We start from the raw sequence: 15,714 nt of genomic DNA, 5'->3' as shown, positions 1-15,714 counted from the left end.
CTCGGGGGACGACCAATTTTGCTTTAGCTATTCATTTTATTAAGTGCTGTCGCTACACTGTAATTGAGTAGGAGAGTGTGAGTATTTGGAAATCAAAATCAACTTGATTGAATAATATTGATTACATTATCTTTCAAGATTACCGAAGCAATCGAATCTGTGATATCAATACACTTTGTATGCTTCAATCTAATATGCAGATAAGCAGATTTTGCTAGTCAAATAATTACTTTTGTAGGGTATCCTGCTGTCGTTGAGCTCTTTCTGCAGTCATTTCGCCGGCATTTTTTTTTTATTGTTTCTTGCTCTCTAGTAAGTTGGGTGTTTTGAGTACACATAGTTCCCGTTACCGCCTCGTGTAATGGCCGCAATTATCATGAACTGACACGCACTCCACGACGAGGTACATTGAACCGTGTGCAATTGATTTTTGACATGTCATGAGCCGGCAACTATTCCATAATGCTGGCTGTGCTAAATGAATACATACTAGACTTTTACTTGTAAAGAAATATCATTGACTTTTAGTTAGACGATGACTTAAAGAACCACAAAAAGTGTATGCAATCTCAGTGTTGATTTATTAATTCATGCGTTCATTAATAAGTCAATGTATTTTTAGCACTTGGCGCCATTAAAGCTGTCGGCTCTCGTATACAATAAATATATGAAATATTTCGTTGCGTGCTTTTAGGCTGATTTTAAATAAGCCTGGAAGTAGGCAACAGTTTCTATACAGACTATACGCAGTTAAAGCGAAAGAGAGAGCGAGATGAAACTTCGCATTATGAGCAATAATGCCATATAGAGAGAATATGCCACAATGTGATTAGCTCTCAATGGCCTGTAGCAATAAATAAGTCGATATTAATCTACAATTCAGAGTACATTAACGACGCACAATGCCCGTACGTATGTGTGTATTTATTACAATACCCGAACACAGATTGGACGATTAATTATCCTGGTCGGTCCATTCGCCACGCGCATCGTCCCACACAGGAAATCGACTCTTAGTAGGAGTATTCGTGCCATCAGCGCCAAGGAGTGCGTCATCAACCTGTGCTGCACCTTGATGCACCTGTACAACAGTTAAACACAAGTTATGACAACATCTGTGTGTGTGGTGTAGCTACGTCAGCAGCCAGTCATCTTTCGGCTCGCTTTTCCGCACTTACCCAGCACAGCAGGGCCAATAACATGGCCATAATATAAATGCTCATGAATTGCAGCCGCATTTTTCACTCTCTGTCTGCCGTATGCCGTATGCCGTATGCTGTCAGTTGTCGCTGTCGCTGTCGCTCGAGTGATGTCTGTTGTCCGACTGTTTCATGTTTCGTGTTTACTCGCATTAATAACAAAACTCACAATATTTATTTTATTTAAAATTGTATTCATGCCGCAACCATTATCAACTGCTGCTGATAAGCGTCCAAGGCAAAAGAGCGTAAAAATTGAATTCAACACTGAAATGATGAAAGTATTTTCACAGAAGCCACAACTGCTCGTAAATCAATGAATGGCAAATTAAACAACTAGGTGGTCCAGTTGGTTATGTCGACTTAACGATACTCTGTTGTCGAAATTCATCTAAATGTGTATTTATTATTGAAGCTCTTACATTATTTAGAATAGTTTACTTTCTTTTCTTCTATACACATAGAATAATTATACAATTTGTTTGGCAGTAATTGTAAAAATATAACAATAAGATCTTATGAAGTAACTAAATAATCTTTTAAAAATGAATGACTTGCAAATTATATATATAGTATAATTTTATCAAACTTCTCGCCTCACTTATGAATTATAGGGTATTCGACTTAACAATAAGTTACCGAAACACTTGTCGCATGACAAATATTTATACAGTTTTATGTGTGAGCATTGGGATATTTTTTGTCTAGAAAAAATCTGAATCTGTTGCAAGTTGAGCTCCGCACACAATTGCTTTTTCCTATGGTCAATAGAATTTCACAATAAATTTCTATTTCCCTGATGAAAGAGTAGAATGACAAATGGAAAATGGAAAATTTGCTGAATTGCAATTTGTCAAGTGAAGAAATAATATTTTTTTTAAATGAAACGGAGCACATCTGAGCAACGTCAAGACAAACAAAAGGAATCACCCGGGGGATGCACCGAGCCTATAAGATAGGAGAGTCATTGCACTCATTTCACTCGGTGATTTACTCTGCTCCAGTTTGGGTGGCGAATGTCGACTATAAAAGCGATGTTAAAGCTGGCTGAAATCATCAGTCAATCAGTTCATCTCAAGCTCTAGTTGCACCTAACAAACACTACGAACATGAAGTTCACAATCATTGCTTTGGTCTGCTGCTTTGCCACCTGCATTGTGGCCTATCCCAATAATCCTAATCCGGAGCAGAAATTGCGCTGGGATCCGCCACAGCAACGCAATGATCAGCAGCAAAATCGCTTCCAACTGGATGGTGGCGTCGGTCATGATAAGTTTGGCAAGGACGTGCATGTGTCGGGGCAAGTGCCCGTTTGGACTAGCGATAACAAACGCCATGAGATCGATGTTGCTGGACACTATGGACAACATTTGGGTGGTCCCTATGGCAATTCTCCACCTTCTTGGGGTGCTGGTGCTGGCTACCGATTCAGATTTTAACTTGAAACTCTGTAATCATGCAGCTACAAATATTTGTTGGCCAACTTAAAATATTTATTTTAAATAAAAATGAGTTATATAATACATATATATGAATTTCAAAGGAATTGTTAACTGAGTAATTACATTAAAAGTATGATGTAAGGTAAAATCATTGTTAAAAGTAGACTTGAATTATCCTTGAACAAACGTTAAGTTCATTTACCCCGGAACTTTTGGGACACAAATTTACGGCTAACAAAATCCGTTGAGATGAGCTTGCATTTTGCCTAATTGTACATGGCTTTTACGATTGTTTCGCTTTTGGCTAATTCTTGTTGGTAATAACGAATTAAGCACAAACAACTCACTCTGCCTAATGAAACCTGCCGCAACAAATTTGTCTGACGGTGTGTTTTGCTGTTAATTGGATTTATTGCGTAAACTGTCAAGAGAAGCATCAATGAAAATCTATCATGTGGCTGACTAGCCCCCCGAAAATGTTTATAAATAAAAGCTTGTTTAACAAATTATGTACTTAGTATTATGTATGTGTAGAACGAATGAAAGCAAATTCCGAGCCTGATTTGTAGGCGTTGCCATTTCAAATTGCTTAAGATGAATCATTTTCAGAACGGTAATAGAGTCTGTATACTTATGGCTTTTCTTGTTCATAATTTGCATAATTTTATTGCCAAAAATGATGAGCTTGACGTGTGTTGTTCGCTGACCTTGACAGCTTATAAATTTAAAAATAGATTAATTAAAGAAGAGTTTATTAAAAACTTCTTTATAAAGTCAATACTAGCAACAAGTTCGCATGGTCGTTGACACGCCGAAGATTTGATACTCTTGTAGAGAAATGTCAAGCAAGAACAAAGTTGAATGGACTACAGATAGACTGATTTTTTAGTAATTTAATTTATTTAAAAGTTGTATAGCAAGAAATATGCAGCTTATTCGCTTGTTGAGTCTTAAGAATAAGCATTGTATTTGTTATATAATAAAAGCAAGATTTAATCTCAATAAAGGCGCTAACATATAATATTGGATTAACAATTCGTTATGAATAAGAGGTAATAATATACTTTACTTTTCATTATATTTAATAAGTATACAAAGAGCTTTCTAAGCAATGTAACGTATACGCAGCGTCTGCCGTAATGCACCGTATAAAAAACGTTTATATTTAAGAAAACTACAAAGATTTGCTTGCCAATGTTGTAATTAAGATAAATATCGAGTATATGTGAGTTACATTTCTCAGTAAAAAGTATCTTCTTGTACATATAGTATTTACCCACATTAGAACATAATAAAGATCTGTTTGCATCTATAGATGCGTAATTGAGGGGGACTCACAAGTGCACTCTCCTCACCCTATGATCATAGTATTAATAGGCAGATCTGCTGCCTTATCAGCAGGCACATGACTCGAGAATGTACTTGGGATGGAATCCCCTGAGGGGAATATTTCATGAAATTAACTTGCAGACAGACTAGCCACAGACCTCTATAAATATTAAGAGCACCCCAAGCCAGACATCAGACATCAGACGTCAGCCATCAGTGACATCTATCAAGTGTTCCAACAAATCAGCAAACTCAACCACCAGCCACACAATGAAAGTTTGTTTCAGTCTAATGTTCCTTGGCTGCTTGGTCGCCTGTGGCTTGGCCCATCCCAGTCCATTGACTGCAATTGATGAAGTGCCCTCGTACCTGGATACGGATGCAGATTTGGTAAGTGAAGTGCCTAAAAGTTTGTTTAGCAGTGTAAATCCTTATGCCTGTCAACTCAACTCCGCAGTTGACTTTGGAACCCGATTGGGAGGCAATGCCGCAGGATAACTTGCAACGTGTGCGACGCCAGTTGAATGTGCAGGGAGGTGGCAGTCCTCGACAGGGCTTCGACTTGAGCATCAATGGACGTGCCCCAGTGTGGCAGAGTAACAATGGCCGGCACTCTCTCGACGCTACCGGACAGTATTCACAGCATTTGGGCGGACCCTATGGCAACAGTCGACCCAATTGGGGGGCAGGTGCACAGTACACATTCCGCTTCTAGGGCGGAACAACACACAAGTAAAGCTTAAACATCATTAAATTATAAACACTTTAATCAACACGAGAGCATTTCAATTGGGTCAGTGGTGAGCTATAGATTACAGTACAATGTTTGTTCTACTCGGTTTTGGCTTCGTTGAGATCCAGTTCAAAGTCAAAGGGCCATTTGTTGTCAAAAATGGTTGGATCTGGTTCGGGAGTCTGTCAATTGAAATAGTTGTTAGTTTAAGATAATCTATACACTTCCAAAATGTCAGTTCTCTTTAGGCTTACCTCATGCCCATCGCCAGCGACTGCGGCACGCCCTTGGCTCAAACCAATTAGCCACAATACAAGAAACAGCAGTTTGAATAAACCAAACATAATCGCGCTCAAATGTTTCACCTTCAATTCCACGAATTGTACTAAATGAAAAGCGTTCTACAGCCGAGCTTATCCCTAGGCTGCTGCCCTATCAGTCTGTCTCTCACTCTCTTTCAATAGCCATCTCTATTCTCTCTCTCTCTGTCTGCCCCTTTGTTCTATTATCAGTCAGCATAGGCTGACAAAAGCGATTGCTCATCGTTGATTGTGGGAGAATATGTGTGTGTGTGTGTGGAGGTGGAGAGGGGGGAAGGTGCTTTAAGTCATCTCTGAATATTCATGCCTCGTCTCGTTGAACTGTATTAAATTTGTTGAACGTGCCAACAGCTTAGCACAAAAATCTTGCACCAAAAAACTCGGCACGTTTTGTGTTGAAATCCAATAAGAACAACAACGACGTCAAAGGGGAACTACAACAACGACAACAAGAACTGACTGCACAAACAAATTTTAAATGTTTAGTAGCAAACAGCAATGAAGGTCAGGTTATAGGGTAACAAATTCTATTTTTTAATACCTCGCTTGCATAAAATCAGTTACAAAGAGGTTTGCTAGAGATTTGAATACGATATGGACAGTGGGAGGCAGAGATGCGCCAATTATTTTTATTAGAAAGTTAGCTGAAATGTATTTTAAAAGATTAATTAGCAATTATTGTTTTCTGCATTTATGTCTTAAATATTAAATCTCAAAATTTGATGTTGACTGTTTAGTATATGGATAAGTTATTCCAAGTTAGTTAAGCTCGCATAATGCAATATAAAAGTTAATTGTTGATTTCAACAAAGTACAGGGTATCTGTTAGTTGGGTAATAATTGTCAAATATCTTTCGGGCTTTGCGCTGTATTCTTACTTCTCGTTTTGTTCTGCAAGTTGCCTTTGTTGATAGCACCAATTTCAGTGCAATTTGCCTTTGTGCTTTTTCGCCACAATTTTCTCTCTTTTTTGAGCACTGTGTATGGAGAGTTTCCATGTCATTTTTATATATACAATTCTATGTATGTATGTATGTTGATGTGTTGTACATGTGCGCTCTATTTCTTGGTCATTTGTTGTGCACAGGCATTTTCCAAATCAATGCACAAATTGTCAGGCCAGGTCAGAGGAGAAGCTCTATGTCGACTACGCTACACTCGTATCCATTGTTTTTTCGTTTTTTTTTTTTTTTTGCCAAAGCTGAGCTGAGCGAAAATTGGCCCCACAAATTGTTGTTGCTGGAGCAGAGTTGTCTCTTAAATTGCACATGTGGCAGTCAGCTCATTTGTCAAGTGGCAAATCACTTGAAAGGCCAGAAAAGAAAAATGCCAGGAAAAGCAGCAAAACAAACAAAACGATAAACATCAACTTTGCATTTGCATGTACTTTCAGCTGGTTTTTCGCTGTGTCTTCGCTCTTTGATCACAGATCGCAGCTCACTGATTGTTGATTGTGGATTTGTTGATCGTGACCGATCGACGGCATTTCCCACGCAAGTTTGTCGAAAGGAAAACGAGTGAAGTGGCAGACGGGATGGGATGGCATGGGGGGCAAAGCAAATCAAATTGTTTGGCCAACAAACTTTAAAAGTTGACACAAACAGCAACAACAACAACCGAGGCGAACGTTGGGCGCTCTTGGCAGATGCCTCCTCAACATGGCCAATGAACGTGTGGACGTAATTTGCTGGGTCAAAAGTGTTGCAGTCTCAGCCAGAGTGAGAGAGAGAGAATGAGGAGGAGGAGGAAGAAGTTTCTAATGGCCAAGCTGGGCTCTAATGGCTTTTTAATGAAGCTGACGGGGTGGAGAAATTTGTCAGCGACGTGCAAATTGAAATTAAGTAAGCCAACTTAAGCGTATTAATTATGACTGTCAAGCCAACTATACAACAGGTACGAGTACCACAACAATTCCAAGGGGTTAAATTGAAGAAGACGCTGCCAGTGAAGTGGGAGAGGAAACCAGAAAGTTACTTTTAGCCATAGCAGGTGGCAAACTTCAAGGGGGCAACCCGAGTTGGCTTTTGTATTTGCATTTGACATTTAGTGCAAATCTTGCAAGATGCGCTGAAAACTAAAAAACTAACTAAAGAAAAAAAACACGAAAGCAACTTTCCCACTCCCCCTAAACTTTGGTGCTGCCAATCCTCTTCTGGCCAACGATTGCGAAGAGCGCGGCATTTTGGCTGCTCACTGTTCACTGCATTTGGGCAAAATGTCTATAGTTCAATTGCTGATATTTTGCTTTAGTGCCACACGAAAAACACAGAAAACACTCAACACGTGACCTATCCACAGCACAGTACAAGCGAAGCAGCCAAAGCAATGCGAAATAGTAGTTGTTCCAACAGACGATAGTGTCTGGGTATCGAAATGAACGCGTGACACGCAACGCAACATAAGGTAAGCTTTAACAATGTATCTAACATTACTGTGTGTTTTCTTACACTGGGAGAAAGTTGTATAGATTATTTTTATTTTTAAGTTTATTATAACTCATAAATTATATATTCATAATATTCTTCAGTCTTATAATTATATCAAAAGAGTATGAACAAGTACTATAATTTATAAAGTGAGATAGAAAGACATTTATTTCCGCTTTTTGAAAAGAAATACATTTTTATATTACAAATAATTAATATATAGTACGACTTAGGACAATCTATAAAGTTGATATCGTTAGCAAGCAATTGAATATTTTTTTATTTCAAATTTTTCTCAGTGTTCCCTTAAATTGTATGTATCCAATCAAAATGCTAAAATCATCTTCATCACTTCAACAACTAAACATAGATAACAAAGCTCATCGTTGTTTCTATGTATTGAGAGCAAAGCGCATCTCTAATTATTTGGCAAACACTCACGTGCCCATCTCTAGATCTGTTGCCATGACTTAAGCTGATGGCTAATGAATTGTGCGAGTTGGCAATGTAATAAATCTTCAATAAAACTGAGTCATGCAGTAAAATGTGTGAAATGCATTGAGAATTGGATCGCAAATGAAGGTTGACTTTATTGTTGTTTTTGCTGTTGTTGTTGTTGTTGCTGCTGCTGTTAGTTGATAGTTAGTTTGTTGCTCCGGCTGTTGCAGTTGTTGCTGTTGCTGTTGTCGCCATGCAAATTGGGCTCACGTTTTGCGCATTAAGTGCAACAATTGCATTTCGGCCACTGTCGATGATTGAGTTCTCTTCTGCACCTGGTAGTCGATGGGAGGGAGCAAAGGGAAAGAGGGAAGCAGAGATACAAGAGTATAGGGCTTTGTGTATGGGTTAGCTGCTAATTGGCAGCAAGCTTTGACCAAAAATGCTGACCCGAACGCAGCTCAATTAGTCAAATAATGGCAGACAATGGACAGCTGTGGCACAACAACGAAACGAACCTTTTGATGGCCAGCTTTGATCTTAACAGCAAAAATATTTACCGTAACGCATTACGGCGCACAGATTAAAAGCAAAATGCCAGGCCAAGCCAGTCCAGTCCAAGGCATGCCATCCAAGACGCAGCGAGCATCTAGCAGCAAGGCAGAGGCATCATCAACAAACTAAAGTTGCAGTTGCAGTTGCTATCAGTATCAATAGTAATTTCAAGTTTCACTCGCCACAAAACTTGACAAGCGGCCAAGAAGAGTGGGCACTGGGCAGTGGGCAGTGGGATGCAACTGAACTGGGACTCGGTCTGGGATTGCGACTGGGATTGGGTTTGGGTTTGGGATTGGTATTGGGACTGCTGCACATGATGGTGTCGTAGGTCAGGCAGCCGCTGCCAAACAGCAGCAGCTACGGCAGCAACAAAATGTGTCTAACATACGATTGTGGCAGTTTTCCAACTGCAATTTGTGGCCGAGGACTTTGCTGCATGTCGATGCAGTTGCAAACTAAAATCCCCCTCTCGCCTACTTTGGCAACGGTCAAACTACAGCAACAGCAACAGCAACTGCAGCAGCAGCTACATTGTAATGACGATTTGTAGCCAATTATTTCAAATATTGTATTGAAATTGTATGGCAGGCTGTGGCAGTGTGTGGCTATCTCTCCGCTGGCATCTGCAACAAGCTCTGCAAGTTGCAAGCTACACAAGCTATACAAGCTACAAGCGGCACGTAGCCAGCTTGAGTGTGTCAAAGTGGCCACTCGAAGTCGTCGTCAATTGCTGGCCATGGTCAGCATTTGACATTGCGCCCCACTCTCACAGCACAGCAGAGAGAGGTTAGCATCGGAGCAAGACCCAGACCCAATACTCAATGCGCACAGACCAAGTACTACCTATCCAATGGCCAAAACCACTTCCCATGGCTGATGTGGATTTGTCATATGCATAACTTGATTAATCACCTGCTTTAGCTACAGCCAGCAGCAACCACAGACTTCACTTGTCGATGTTGTTATTGTCCAACGGGTCACGTCAACTTTCGACTTCATCAGCACGCGCCCGGTGACCTTTACAGCAGGCAGGTGCAACAACTGCCATTCATTGGTTTATTTTAGCATCAGTTGCATCACTGTAGCGCATTTGTCATCATCATCAGCATCGTCGTGAAAAGGTTGAGACTTTGCTTAACAGCATTTAAAGTTAAAGTTGGGAATAGTCGTGGCTGAAGTTGATTGTTTATGATCTGCTTGCAAAGTTCTAACTGCCTTTTAGTGAGCTCAGCTTAATTGTTGCAACTCAACTTTACAGAATTTATTCTGACAGTTATTGGGAAGCTTTAAAGGAAGTGTTTTAAGTTGTATAAATGTGCAGCTTAAATAAAGGGATTATTTTTAAATAAATGCGGAATATTGTCTTACCATATTTGAGCCCCGAAATTCTCTCATCATTTGCTTGAATTTAAATTACTTTAACTTTATGCAACATTCTTGTACTCAGAACATAGAAGGGTGTTATTACTTTTTGACTACAGGGAAAAGCAATTTTAACCTTTGATATATTTTAGCAATTTTCGGTATATTAATTTGGTACATTTAAAGTAGCAGAGTATTATAGCATTATGTGACAGGCAGAAGATATATAAAAATGGATATCGTGTATCTCACAGTCGAGTATACTTGTCTGTTTGTTTCTTTGCACTTCCGAACTTTAAAGTTGCATTGATGACTAAGCTGAGATCTATTGTTTAACAACTTAAGGTTGAGTACTCGTGAATATTTATAGCCCATTATGTAAAATCTGCTAACGGTTGGCATTCTTACATGTGTAAATTATTTAAAATGCAGCCACACGACTAACAACAACAACAACAACAACAACAGCAACACTAGTTGTGGCAAACAACAATAATAACGTCGTTCAATAACCGGGCAAGAATGTGTTTGTCAAAAGTTATTAATACCATATTAGAAGGTACGTCAATGTGGCCAATGACAGCGCCAAAGAAAGACACACACTATTGAATGAAGTACTCAAAGTAGTCAAAGTCGATGGAGACAGAGAGAGAATACGTGGAATATCAATGAGTATATCGACACGTACGATAAGAGTTATATTCAAAATTGTACGATTTCTGGGTGTGCAGACGACGACAATTGCATTTCCGTTGAATTGTTTGGTCAACAGCAACCTTGCAACATTGTGTTGTAATATTGCAACGGGTGTTGCGGATCAGCTTTTTGGCTGGCGTCAGCAAACTCAACTTGAAGCTGAAGTTGGAGTCGAAGTTGAGCAGCGAGTTACAGGAAACGCAATCATAAATCGCAATGATGGTCATTGCAATAGAACTATAGAGAAGTGATAGAAAGAGAGAGAAAGAGATAGAGTCAAAGCCGTGGCAATTAGCCTGGTCAGTGGCCAGCTCAGGTTGCTGCAGCAAAACCAGGAAATGTTTGGCCAAAACACTTGTCAGATTGCATGTTCAATTCTAATAATATAATTTTTTTTTCTTGGGCAATATTTGCGTGCTTGGGCATTGTCCCAACACAGAGAGAGAGAGCTATCGACATAGCTGTGGCATCGTTTGTGGCACGGGAGGACTGTGATTGTGTTAGTTGGTTGGTGTCTGTATTACAACATCATTAGAATTTGATTTGCATTTCCTTGGTGCGCGACGCGTCGCTAACATGGCATTAAAGCCCATTTAGCTGTCGTGTGGCAATTATTGATCAACAAGGTGCCACAATCGGCCAGCCAGCCAATGGGCCTTGTTGCTGTTTTTTTGCTTTTGCTGCCGGTGGTCAAGATTTCTTTCTTTTTTTTAAGCATTATAGAAAAAGTGCCCAGCATGGAACGCCTTCAGTTGTGCTTGATTTTTTTTTCTTCTTTTTAACCGTTGAGCAATTTGATGCTTAATGTTGCCACAACACAGGCTGCGGCTTCGATCCCTGCAAACGCCAATGTTAGTTGGCCATTACCAAGCAAACCAAGTGTCGTTGTCCATTGTGGACAGGGTTTGTTGACTGACGCGTTGCTGACATTTTGCTGCCACTGTGCGAAGTCTTCTTCTCGCTCCTTTCCCCCTCTACTCTAACTCTGCTTGCCCCTTTGCACGCTTTCGCTTGAGCTGCAAGCGTTTAAATATTTATGTCTTGCGTACTTAAGTTAATCACATCCAAACGATGAGTCCCAACTGCCAACAACTACCGTTGTCAGCAGCAGCAACCACAGCAGCAACAGCAAAAGCAGCAGCATTCAAATCATTTCCCTGCACAATTTCCAGTTTCTTAGTCGTATTGTTGTTCAACCTTCTTGCCATTTCGAATTTACTATTATTATGTATCTTTCTTTCTCTTTAGCTCTTTTGGTTTCAAGTGTCATTTATTGAGTCGTTAAAATTCCTTTGTGCATTTGCTAAAAATATTTTAATTATTTAATAGCACTTAAAGCGGTTGCAGTCTCGCCACAAGTATTTTTAGTTATCCGATTGTTCATTTAACAAATTACCAAAAATGGTGACCCGAACCGGCAAAAGAACAAATGAAAATGCAATAACAACAGCAAACTGCAAACAACAACGGCGACAACAAACCACGATAACAATAACAATGCCAATGTTAAGGACCCATAAATATGGCTGTAAAAGTTGTTGATATTGCTGTTCAAATTCCCTTCCCGATATTGTGTATAACAGCTTATGAGAGAGCTTAAATATTCCTGCATTTACATATATCTATATCTATATCTATATCTATATCTATATCTATATCTATATCTATATCTATATCTATATCTATATCTATATCTATATCTATATCTATATCTATATCTATATCTATATCTATATCTATATCTATATCTATATCTATATCTATATCTATATCTATATCTATATCTATATCTATATCTATATCTATATCTATATCTATATCTATATCTATATCTATATCTATATCTATATCTATATCTATATCTATATCTATATCTATATCTATATCTATATCTATATCTATATCTATATCTATATCTATATCTATATCTATATCTATATCTATATCTATATCTATATCTATATCTATATCTATATCTATATCTATATCTATATCTATATCTATATCTATATCTATATCTATATCTATATCTATATCTATATCTATATCTATATCTATATCTATATCTATATCTATATCTATATCTATATCTATATCTATATCTATATCTATATCTATATCTATATCTATATCTATATCTATATCTATATCTATATCTATATCTATATCTATATCTATATCTATATCTATATCTATATCTATATCTATATCTATATCTACATCTATATCTATATCTATATTTAAATGCATTTTTTGTATTGAATTTTTAAGGTATTTAATCGGCGACTTGACTTCACATTTGTCCTGTGGTTGCCGCATTTGTTGTCGGCTTTTGGTTTAACATGGCGTGTGGCCACATTGTTGCATTTCATTAATTTACGATTATTGACAAAAATTGTTAAGGCTGGCGACTGAGTTGCTTTAGCCATTTTTGGGTTGACCATTTGCAGATTAGAAGCCAATTTGGTGTGAAGTGCTCGCCACAGTCTGGCCACTCGGCTGCCACACTAACGGCAGCTGGCACTGCATCAATCAATGCACACGACAATGAGCAGCGGATGGAAGAGAGGGAGCTGGGAAGCGGGGCAAGAAGATGGAGGACTAACTGACCTTGCAATAAGGAAGCGGCATTCGTCACTGTCCCAAGCAGCAGCCGAGCTAAAAATTTTCGTGTGAATTCATCTTATTTATGTGGGCAATTAGTCTGGACCGACGCTGGTGTGGACTCTGCCCGGGACTTGGACTTGGCGTTGGCCAGAAGTAATGAGCGTTAGACGCTTGCGGAGAGTGGGGAGAGGAGTGAGGAACTGACGGAGGATCGGGTAAGTGCGAGCATTTTTTAATTTATTTATTTTTAATATGTTGAACTCCCCTTCGTTTGGCGCTGCTCATGGACAATTCTCGGGCGGCCCACTTGAAATTTTACAACTCAATAAATTGGCAGCGCTTCTATCTGTGCTTACCAATCAATGGAGGTCCCCTTCCCCTTTCCCCTCCTGTCCATATGCTACTAACTTTGTGTGAATGTGTGTGTGTGTTGGTGTGTGCGCAATTATTGTTCTAACGGCATTTGGGCAATTTAGTGCCGCCTTTTTGGGTGGGCAGTGCGATGACCGCAGTCGATGTTGCTGCCGTTGCTGTTGTTGCAACTTGTGGCAGGCATTGTCTGCTGCTGCTGCCTCTGTTGCAGTTGTTGTTGCCTTCAACTCCAATTTGACTCTGTCTGCGTGCGCTCGCGGCTCTTGCCTATCCTGGCCCCGAACATGGGCCACAGTTTCGGGTCTCGGCGACGGAGGCCACACAAAATCATCAACATAAATTTTCTTTTAGTGCGTCGCTGTGTTTGCGTGCCCCCAGCTAACCAAGCCAACCAACAAGCCCCAGCCAGAAATATTGTCGAGTGGAGGAGTGTTTGAGGAGAAACGCAGCTCTGCGCGCTTTTTGGGTGTTGAAACTCATAAAAGCAAGCGCCGTTTTTGGCCATAAAATTGACAGCTTATGGCTAGGAAATTGAAAAACGACTGTGTTCTATTCATGCTTATCCGCAGCATGATCGTCGTCGATAAACTAGAAATAGTTATGATCGATTAAATGCACTGATTGGGTAATGAGACCAATGGCAACGCTTCTTCGATGAACTGTTTTGTCTAACAAGCTATGGAAAGCGATAAAGTGCAGGAAATAATCTAGAGAATGCTTCTACACATATAAATCAATTTGAAATAAACAGTTATGTTTTTTTAAGTATTCTGTGTTCTATTTGTTTTTATGGGTAGAATGTTTGCTATTGATAATTGAATTTATATTTATGATAAATCAACATTATGGAATGTGCATTTAATTTTATTATTATTTAACTTTGCAGCTGCACATTTTATTATTTAAGAGCAGTATAAACTTTAATGGCAATCACATATTTGCTTACTTTTTAATTAAAATGAATTTGTTAAAAGTTTATATAACTGCGAATTAATAAACATTTGTTATTGCCCCATTTATGGCGTTATTTAATTTCTTTTACAATTCATGTTGCCTCATAAAAACGAGCATTAAATGAGCATGTCGGTCTGTTCTATTCGTAAAGTTTTCTATTTGGAAATTATTCAGTTTTCTTTTCTCTTAACATATTTAATGGCCACCCGCAAAAGCCGCAGACATTTGTTGTTGTTGTTTTCGTGCCAGACTTATGAATATTTTTGTTAGATTGTTCGGGGCTGTTTCTTTTTTTTTTGGGCTTTGGCTAATTTGTTGAGCGCTCAACAGCGCACATTTTAATGAATTTTTTAATATTTTAATATGCAACAACGATGAAAGAAGCAACAGCAACAACACAACTCAGCTGGAAGCAAAAGAGGCGTTAAATGTTCTGCAGTTCTCAAAGTACCGTTTGTTGTGCGTTATGGTTTGTTGACTGCCGGCGACAACTTCCGACGCACCAGCAGCAACAACAACAACAACAACACTATGACAACTGGAAAAAGGCCAACAACCAACAACAATAACAACTGGACGCAACATTGCGGGTGCTTTGGGCCCACTGTTCAGCGGGAGAAAGACAGAACAAGAGGGGGATAGAATTGGAAATTATTTGGCGCGTTCTTGTTGTGGTTCTGCAGAGCGCAAAGTGTATTTAATTTGGCAGTTAATTAAATTTTCTACACTTTTTTGTTTTGGCCAACTCATTTCGGTGGCGGCATCTTTCAGTGCTGCCCTTAATAAACTTTGATTCGCAGCGGGAAATCGGGCGGTGGCCTTCCAAAAAACAATAGCAAGAGGACAAAAACCACTTGCTAATGACCTCAAATTGGCGACTGCAGTGAAAAGTCATCAAGCATCAAAGTGAGTCAATAACACCTGAAAACTCAATGGTAGCAACAAAGCAATAGACTGAAATGAAACACCTGCTGTTTGCATAATTTTATTCCCAAAAACTCAATGGCACCCGCTTTGTCCCCCCGTCTTTGCCATATTATTCGCATTTTCATTAATTGGAATTTCTTTGGTTAGACTCCTGGGGGTTTTCTGCCAAAAAAAAAAAAAAAACAACCACAACAACAACTGCGAACACCGGTAGCCTCGATTATGGGTTTGGCTTTGGTTTTGGTTTTTTTTCTATAATTTTTTTTTTTGGTAGTTTCTGTTGTTTGTGTCGCGCCTGAATGCGGTTCGATAAAGCCAGACAATGGACAAATCTATTAATAAAGTTATGAA

At 39.1% G+C, this 15,714-nt stretch overlaps 2 protein-coding genes across 2 annotated transcripts; both read left to right on the top strand.

Annotated features, from left to right (window-relative positions):
• Nucleotides 1–2,242: 2,242 nt before the first annotated feature.
• Nucleotides 2,243–2,715, top strand: LOC133842836 (diptericin A-like). Its single transcript, XM_062276099.1, has one exon. The coding sequence runs from the start codon at nucleotides 2,309–2,311 to the stop codon at nucleotides 2,636–2,638; it is 330 nt and encodes a 109-aa protein (XP_062132083.1). The 5' UTR covers nucleotides 2,243–2,308; the 3' UTR covers nucleotides 2,639–2,715.
• A 1,442-nt stretch (nucleotides 2,716–4,157) lies between these two features.
• On the top strand, nucleotides 4,158–4,743 carry LOC133842835 (diptericin-A-like). Its single transcript, XM_062276097.1, has 2 exons — nucleotides 4,158–4,360; nucleotides 4,428–4,743. The coding sequence occupies exons 1-2, from the start codon at nucleotides 4,241–4,243 to the stop codon at nucleotides 4,683–4,685; spliced, it is 378 nt and encodes a 125-aa protein (XP_062132081.1). The 5' UTR covers nucleotides 4,158–4,240; the 3' UTR covers nucleotides 4,686–4,743.
• Nucleotides 4,744–15,714: the final 10,971 nt, after the last annotated feature.

The sequence above is a fragment of the Drosophila sulfurigaster genome, chromosome 3 (genome assembly GCF_023558435.1).
Source record: "Drosophila sulfurigaster albostrigata strain 15112-1811.04 chromosome 3, ASM2355843v2, whole genome shotgun sequence".
NCBI classification, from domain to species: Eukaryota; Metazoa; Arthropoda; class Insecta; order Diptera; family Drosophilidae; genus Drosophila; species Drosophila sulfurigaster.
This window is presented reverse-complemented; position numbering and strand designations above follow the sequence as displayed.